General features: G+C 66.9%; 2 protein-coding genes across 9 annotated transcripts; one reads left to right on the top strand and one right to left on the bottom strand.

The window, feature by feature from the left end:
* Positions 1-624: 624 nt before the first annotated feature.
* C8G (complement C8 gamma chain) lies at positions 625-2,752 on the bottom strand. Of its 8 annotated transcripts, XM_003279829.3 has the most exons (7): positions 2,179-2,552; positions 1,831-1,967; positions 1,602-1,672; positions 1,409-1,516; positions 1,033-1,134; positions 910-948; positions 625-831 (listed from the first exon to the last, which is right to left on the bottom strand). In XM_003279829.3, exons 1-7 carry the CDS (start codon positions 2,530-2,532, stop codon positions 818-820), a joined length of 825 nt encoding a protein of 274 aa, XP_003279877.3. In that variant the 5' UTR covers positions 2,533-2,552; the 3' UTR covers positions 625-817. The 8 variants fall into 8 exon arrangements, 4 of the variants coding, with proteins under 4 accessions (XP_003279877.3, XP_030674095.1, XP_030674096.1 ...); XR_004031485.1 differs by lacking the exon at positions 1,033-1,134 and having other exon boundaries at positions 910-1,018; positions 2,179-2,752; XR_004031486.1 differs by lacking the exon at positions 1,033-1,134 and having other exon boundaries at positions 910-1,015; positions 2,179-2,752.
* A 170-nt stretch (positions 2,753-2,922) lies between these two features.
* On the top strand, positions 2,923-7,226 carry FBXW5 (F-box and WD repeat domain containing 5). The gene is made up of 9 exons (XM_003279795.4): positions 2,923-3,065; positions 3,553-3,768; positions 4,153-4,310; positions 4,709-4,883; positions 4,957-5,105; positions 5,195-5,615; positions 5,977-6,124; positions 6,198-6,410; positions 6,490-7,226. The coding sequence occupies exons 2-9, from the start codon at positions 3,576-3,578 to the stop codon at positions 6,731-6,733; spliced, it is 1,701 nt and encodes a 566-aa protein (XP_003279843.2). The 5' UTR covers positions 2,923-3,065; positions 3,553-3,575; the 3' UTR covers positions 6,734-7,226.
* The last annotated feature ends 393 nt before the right edge of the window (positions 7,227-7,619 follow it).

The raw sequence follows: 7,619 nt of genomic DNA, 5'->3' as shown, positions 1-7,619 counted from the left end.
GTGGGCCTTCAGAAATGCTTATCAAACAAATGCCAGTGGCCGCAGGCAGGGCCTGAGAGGAGCAGCTCAGCGGCCAGGTCCAGGCCCAGCGTGGCCAAGCCATGCCGGGTTCCTGACTCTCCGGCCCTAGCCCAGGGGCTGCCCCAAGGGCAGAGCTGGCCCACCCCCACATTCTGCTCTGCTTCCTGGTTTCAGGGGGGACGTGGGAGTGGATGAGGTGTGCAGAGAGCGCAGTGGCTGTGGGTGGACAGCACCAACTTTTGCCACCAACACAGGCCAGCTGGTGCCAGCTCGGCTCGGAAGAGACCAAAATGGGTAGTGACGGGAGACAGCTGGCCTCCCACGGGGGCGGAGGAGCAGCCTGGGGGCTGCAGGACAATGACCCAGGCAAGAGCAGCCTTGGAGTGAGGCTGGACGCCCCCAGGTCCCAGCAGGGCACAAGGTGGGCCTGCGCCAGAGAGGATCTCCCCTCCCAAATCCCAAGAGCAGCTGAAATCGGCCCAGTGCCCACTGTGTGGACTCCAGCCAACAGGGAGCCCCGGGCTTTTAAAGAGGTGGGGTGGGGGCAGAGAGGGCCTTGGTGGTACTGGCACCGGTCCAGAGTGGACAGAAAAGAGTCAGAGAGGGGTCTGAGACATTTAATAAGAAGGTACCATTCCACCCACTGTCCTCTGGGGCAGCTGGCAGAAGATCCCCCACCCCGGGTGGCAGGGCCCTGATCTGAGGCTGGGGGCTCACGGAGGACGGGCAGCGGGCACCCCACTGATGGGGTCGTCTCGGGGCACTGACTTCTCAGCACTGGAGCTGCGCGGCAGCCTCACCTCCTCACTTCTGCAGCAGGGATGAGACTCAGCCGCTGGCAGTGGCCCCCCTCACCATGCCGCCATGCTTGCCCCACTGTGCACTCACCGTCCAGGATGTGGAACTGGTCTGCAGCCTCGCAGAAGCCTGGGGGCCCAAGGCAGGGGTCAGGCTGGACATCAGCCCAGAGAGTGGGGGTGGCTGAGCCGGGAACCTGCTGGGGACACTCACCATACTTAGGGAAGTAGAAGATCTGGTCCTCAGTCAGGTGGGCCTCCTGGACCCGCTGCTCAAACCCACTCAGGACCGAGTCGCTCACAGGGAGCGAGCGGGCTGCAGGGCAGACAGGGCTCCTGGGGTCCTGGCACCAGGCGGCGTGGAGGGCTCTGGGAACGGGGTCTGTGTGTCCCCTGCCCCCTGGGGGCCCTCTCCCTGCTCCCACACCAGGCCTGTCTGTCACTACTCCCTGGGCCCCTGCTTAGCAGGAAGGTCAGGATGGGACAGAGGAAGGGTGTGTCCCCGTGGGCTCACCCAGCCCCCCGGGGTGGCCCAGTGAGTGTGCAGAGTTTGAGCGCCTCTCTGGTCACAGAGGCTGGCCCCCACATACCATAGAGCTTCACTGACAGCTTCCCCCTCTGCTCCAGGTACAGGATGGCGAAACTCTGGTAGTCAGTCTCAGCGACAACCACGTGCACAGGCCCTCGGGCGCCTCGGGCTGGGGCAGAGCCACGGTAGCCACGTCAGAGAGCCACAGCGGCTGCATCACCCCCCACCCACATGCCCTGCAGCCCCTGCCTCACCTTGAAGCAGGAAGCGGCCGAGGACCCCTGTGTCTCCATACAGCTGGCGCACCTGCCAGCAGATCCCGTCCCTGGGGGGGCGGGGAGGAGGCACCACAGGCTGGGAGACCCCAACCAGAAATCCTAGTCCAGGCCACAGCCGGGGTGGGGTCAGGGGCCAGGGCAGGGCTGAAGTCCGGGGGCTGAGAGGAGGGTTCGGGTTAGGGTGCAGGGCTGCTCTGGGACTCACAGCTTTCGGAAGGTACTGACAGCCATGGCTGTGCCCTGGGGAGCCACGTGCAGTGTGGTGGCCTCGGCCCGGTGGCCTTGCTCCTGCAGGAAACGGCAGGCGGAGCCCACAGCCACAAGAAGCCAGGTCCCTGCAAACTGGCGGCAGACCATGGGAGGACTCGAGGGCACTGTGGGAGGGCCCCTCACCTGCTTCCCTCTCCCCCCCAACAACTTCTACCTGTCTCCCTCTACCCCCCCCACAACTTCACCCTCTCCCCGCGACACACAACTTCTACCTGCCTCTCTCTACCCCCCTCCCCCGGCCCAACAACTTCACGTTCCTCCTTCTACCCCCCACAACTTCTACCTGCTGAGCATCAAAATTGGCCTTGGGCTGGATGGTGCTGATGGGGGATGGGGGCCGGGGTGGCCTCTGAGGCCTCTGGCCCAGCGAGCCAGCTGCCAGAAGCAGAGTCAAGAGGATCGCAGTCCCAGGGGGCAGCATGGTGGCAGCGGCAGGGTGGCAGGACTGTGGGAGGCCAGGGGTAGCACCACCAAGTCCCAGGACAGAGTCTACTCTGCAGTCACAGAGCCCAGCCCAGGAAGTCCATGTCCGTCCCTTGCCTCCCCAACCCAGCCCTGGGCCAGCCCCACCCCCCACCTCCAGCCTCCTCGTGAGCCTAGCTTCGATCTGCACTTCCCGGCAGGGCCCTGGCACCATGTCCTGTGTACAAAGTCCGAGTTGACCTCTGGCTGTTTATCCATTTCCCCTGCACCCCTGATTTCCACGGACAGTCCTTAGCCCTTTGCACATTATTTTCCTTAAACCATCACCCAGTGGTCTTATCTCCACGGCCAACGTCACGGGGTTCATGAAGCCACTTGCTCAGGGCCCGGCAACAGGGAGCGCCGGAGGCGGGTTCAGAACCAGCAGTCGCTGAGCCTCGCCTGCAGCCCCGCCCAGGACCGCCGCCCGCTGGCCACAAGGGGCGCTGTTCCCAACGCGCCCGAGTGCGCGCAAGCGCACAAAGAAAAGACCGCCAGGCCGCCGGAGCCCGAGGCGCAGGCGCACGAGGGGCGGATGCAGGCTGCCCAAGCGCTCTGCCTTCCTCGGCCATCGATGCCTCGGGGCTCGTGGCGTCGGGCCTGGCGGGCTCCCCGTTGGGCGGGGGCGGCGGTCCGAGCGGCTGCGGCGGTGGAAGCGGGTCCGGGTCGCGCAGGGCGGGGGCGCCGCAGCGGGCGGAGGCGGCCGTGGTGAGTGCGCCTGCGGCCCTCGGGGGTCCCGCCTCGTCGGCCCCGCCCGCCTTGGGCGAGTGCAGGAGCCCCGAGGCCGCCCGTGCGCGCGTCCCCGCCGTCCGTCCCGAGCCCGCCCGGCAGGGCTTCTCTAGGGCCGCAGGGCGGAGGCCACTGCCTGGTCGCCCCGAGCTTCCCCTCGGCGGAAGCTCGTCCTCGGACGGCGCCTGGTGTCCCCGTGCCTCGCGTGCGGCGGTCCGGGCCCCGGCGGGCTGAGGGGCGCCCGCTGCCGGCCGCAAGAGGCCGGGGGATGACGCGGCGGAGCGGGGCCGGCCCGGCCTGTCCGGAGCTGTCGGGTGGTTGGTTGGGCGGCGGTGCCCGGGCGTCCCCTGCAGACACCCAGCCCCGTGGAACTCCCGGCGGGACGGTTGGGGCTGGAGGAACAGGGCGCCCGCTCTCGGCCTCCCTTCCCGGGCCTAGGCTGAGGGCAGCCGTTGGTGGGTTTCAGGGCCGCCTGGGCAGAATGTCACGATGGACGAGGGCGGCACGCCCCTGCTCCCCGACAGCCTGGTCTTCCAGATCTTCCTGAGCCTGGGCCCGGCCGACGTGCTGGCCGCCGGGCTGGTGTGTCGCCAATGGCAGGCCGTGTCGCGGGACGAGTTCCTGTGGAGGGAGCAGTTCTACCGCTACTACCAGGTGGCCCGCGACGTGCCCCGACACCCAGGTCAGTGGCGTGTGGGGCCCCTACCCACGTTCTGCAGCCAGGGCCCCGGGCCCCTGCGCTTGGGGGTCACCCTGGCTGAGGGCCTGCCCCGCGGCCCCGAGTGTCCATCCTCACACCCTCACCCTGATGGAGGCCTGTCCGGACACAGCACAGGCCCCCCTCAGAGCATGGAGGCCAGAGGGTTCATTGGGTCACTTGGGGGGTGGGGGGTACAGGAGTCTCTGTGAGCTACAGGGTTGTATCCCCCAGCCGAGGGGTGTGCCATGACTAGTGGGTTCCAGGGGCACCACGGGGCCTGCCAGGACTGCTGGGGCCACACTCAGCTCATGGCCTTGACTGCGAGGAGGAAGGCCCGGGCCCAGGACTGACACTGCCCACCCGCAGCGGCCACGTCCTGGTACGAGGAGTTCCAGCGGCTGTATGACACAGTGCCCTGCGTGGAGGTGCAGACGCTACGGGAACACACAGATCAGGTCCTGCACCTCAGCTTCTCCCATTCGGGGTACCAGTTCGCGTCCTGCTCCAAGGACTGCACTGTGAAGGTGAGGATGGTCAGGTATCTTGCATACCCCACCCTGCTCTGTGGCAGCATGGAGGTCCCAGCACCCAGGCGTTCCAACCAGGTGGGAAGGGAGGGTCAGGCCAGAGGTGACACAGCAGCCTCCCTGCATCCAGCGGAGGGACCACAGAGGATCAGGAGCGGTGCAGGGTGGCCCTGAGTGCTGAGGAGAGGGTCCCACACAAAGCCGCCTGTTCCAGGGGCAGGCTCCTCCCCTCTATACCAGTGCCCCCAGAGTGGATGACAGTGGCTGGAAGGGGTCCCTGCCCCCTGGTCGCCTCTGAGCAGGGCTGGCAGAGCTGGGGCCTCATGGCCCTGTGGTAGCAGGCCCCTGCCCCGTGACCTGGCCAGGCGATCACCACAGCCACCCCTGCCCTGCAGATCTGGAGCAACGACCTGACCATCTCGCTGCTGCACAGCGCGGACATGCGGCCCTACAACTGGAGCTACACCCAGTTCTCCCAGTTCAACAAGGATGACTCGCTGCTGCTGGCCTCGGGGGTGTTCCTGGGGCCGCACAACTCTTCATCCGGCGAGATTGCTGTCATCAGCCTAGGTGAGCACGGGCGCCGGGTGGACCCTGCCCCTGCCCCACGCCGACAGCCTGTCCAGCCCCAGCCTCCCCACAGACTCCTTCGTGCTGCTGTCCCGCGTGCGGAACAAGCCCTACGACGTGTTTGGCTGTTGGCTCACCGAGACCAGCCTCATCTCGGGGAATCTGCACCGCATCGGAGACATCACCTCCTGCTCGGTGCTGTGGCTCAACAACGCCTTCCAGGTGCGTGCGGGGCTGGGGGCGGGGCGGGGCGGGGCGGGGCTGCCCTCCCCAGGGCCTGGCGCCCACCTGGCATGTACCCCCGCCCCCAGGATGTGGAGTCAGAGAACGTCAATGTGGTGAAGCGGCTGTTCAAGATCCAGAACCTCAACGCCAGCACCATCCGCACGGTGATGGTGGCCGACTGCAGCCGCTTTGACAGCCCTGACCTCCTGCTGGAAGCCGGCGACCCTGCCACGTCCCCCTGCCGCATCTTTGACTTGGGCAGCGACAATGAGGAGGAGGTGGCTGGCCCGGCCCCTACCCACGCCAAGGAGGGCTTGCGGCACTTTCTGGACCGCGTGCTGGAGGGGCGGGCGCAGCCACAGCTGTCGGAGCGCGTGCTAGAGACCAAGGTGGCCGAGCTGCTGGCCCAGGGCCACACCAAGCCCCCCGAGCGCAGTGCCACAGGCGCCAGGAGCAAGTACCTCATCTTCACCACTGGCTGCCTCACCTACTCCCCACACCAGATCGGTACACCCCTGCTGCCATGCTGCCCCCCTCAGTCCTAGGAGCTTGGGGGAGGCCGGGCAGGGGTCCTGGGGGGCAGACGGCAAGCAAGTCCACAGGCAAAGCTGGGATCATTCACTCGCCCCTGGGGTCACAAGCCCAGACCTGGGGCCTGTGGGATGAGCAGTGAAAACAAACACAGGCAAGGCCGCTGGCCAGCAAGCAGCCGATGGGCCTGATTCAGGTCTGGGGCCCCCGGAGCAGGCAGTGCCCACTGACCTCTGTGGTGCTTACAGCCGCAGAGACACCACTGGGGTAGGGAGCTGCCCTGGAGTGACGTCCCCGGGGCATTGGACAGGGAGCCTCACCGCAGCCCTCCCTGCAGGTATCAAGCAGATCTTGCCACACCAGATGACCACGGCGGGGCCCGTGCTGGGTGAGGGCCGGGGCTCCGACGCCTTCTTCGATGCGCTGGACCACGTCATAGACGTACATGGGCACATCATTGGCATGGGCCTGTCGCCCGACAACAGGTGGGCCTCTTGCCAGTGTCCCAGGCGGGGTGCCCGCAGGCGGCCCATACCTAGCACAGTGCCCCTCGCCCAGGTACCTGTACGTGAACAGCCGCGCCTGGCCCAGCGGTGCGGTGGTGGCCGACCCCATGCAGCCGCCACCCATCGCGGAGGAGATTGACCTGCTGGTGTTCGACCTCAAGACCATGCGGGAGGTGAGGCGGGCTCTGCGTGCGCACCGCGCCTACACGCCCAACGACGAGTGCTTCTTCATCTTCCTGGACGTCAGCAGGGACTTCGTGGCCAGGTGCAGGGCGCGGCGTGGTGCAGGGCGGGCGTGGGCAGCAGCAGGCGGGCGGCCAGCTCATCCAGGCACTGTTCTGCAGCGGGGCCGAGGACCGGCATGGCTACATCTGGGACCGCCACTACAACATCTGCCTGGCCAAGCTGCGGCACGAGGACGTGGTCAACTCAGTGGTCTTCAGTCCCCAGGAGCAGGAGCTGCTGCTCACGGCCAGCGACGACGCCACCATCAAAGCCTGGCGCTCCCCACGCACCGTGCGCATCCTCCAGGCACCTCGCCCACGGCCTCGCGCCTTCTTCTCCTGGCTTGCCAGCCAGAGGCGCTGAGGGGTGCTGGGTGCACTGGAGCTACCGGGACCCCTTGAGGACATCGCCAGGCTCTGTGGCTTTTTCATGAGCGGGAGAGGTGGAGATGCTTGTAGCAGTTACGCCTTAGGAAGGGGACAACCAGGCCCCGCCACGCACTCACACGCAAACCTGCTCACGCAGCTGTGATGCTCGGCACAGGGTGGCCAGTGCAGATGGAGCCCAAGGCCCCCTTGGCCTCCTGGCCAGCTTGGGGTACACAGGATACTGGGGGTGCCGCTCCTCGCTCATCCCCAGGGTAGGGGTTCACGCGCCCCAGCTGGCCTTGGCCCGGGGCACCTTCGGCTGGTCCTGTGGGGCCCTGGACGGCGGCCCAGTGGTGGCAGGGGCTGCTCCTGGCTGTGGTTGTGCGCCCGGGGCTTGGGAGCGGCCGGTCACGCTGCTGTGGGCCCGAGTGTGTTGCATGTCCACGCACCGCCCATTCAGGGCCCTGAATAAACAGTTGGCAACAGCACATTGTTGTCCAGTCTCTGTCTGCAGGGAGGGAGACTGAGCACCACTGGCACAGTAGAGCGGACCTCGTGGTCACTGCTGACGGGTGACGTTGTTACCGCTGGCACAGTGGTCCTACTGGAGTGAATGTTGTGGTCACTGCTGACAGGTGACGTGCGTCTGAGGTCATGTGCTGGTGCCAGACTTTGTCACACTGCCCTGTCCTCCCTCTGTGACCTCCAGGGAGATGCCTGGCACATCTGCTGGGGCTGGCAACATGCAGGGCCTGCCATCTGGGTCCAGGGTCAGGCCACGTCACTCCCAGTGCCAGGGCGGCCCCCACAGTCAGTCCTGTCCTTAAGGGGGTTCCTCTCCAGGGTCGGCAGGCCGCGTCGCTCCCAGTGCCAGGGCGGTC

Source organism: Nomascus leucogenys, chromosome 8 (assembly GCF_006542625.1).
Source record: "Nomascus leucogenys isolate Asia chromosome 8, Asia_NLE_v1, whole genome shotgun sequence".
Taxonomy (NCBI): domain Eukaryota; kingdom Metazoa; phylum Chordata; class Mammalia; order Primates; family Hylobatidae; genus Nomascus; species Nomascus leucogenys.
The sequence above is the reverse complement of the archived record's forward strand: the minus strand, read 5'-3'. Positions and strand labels throughout refer to the sequence as shown.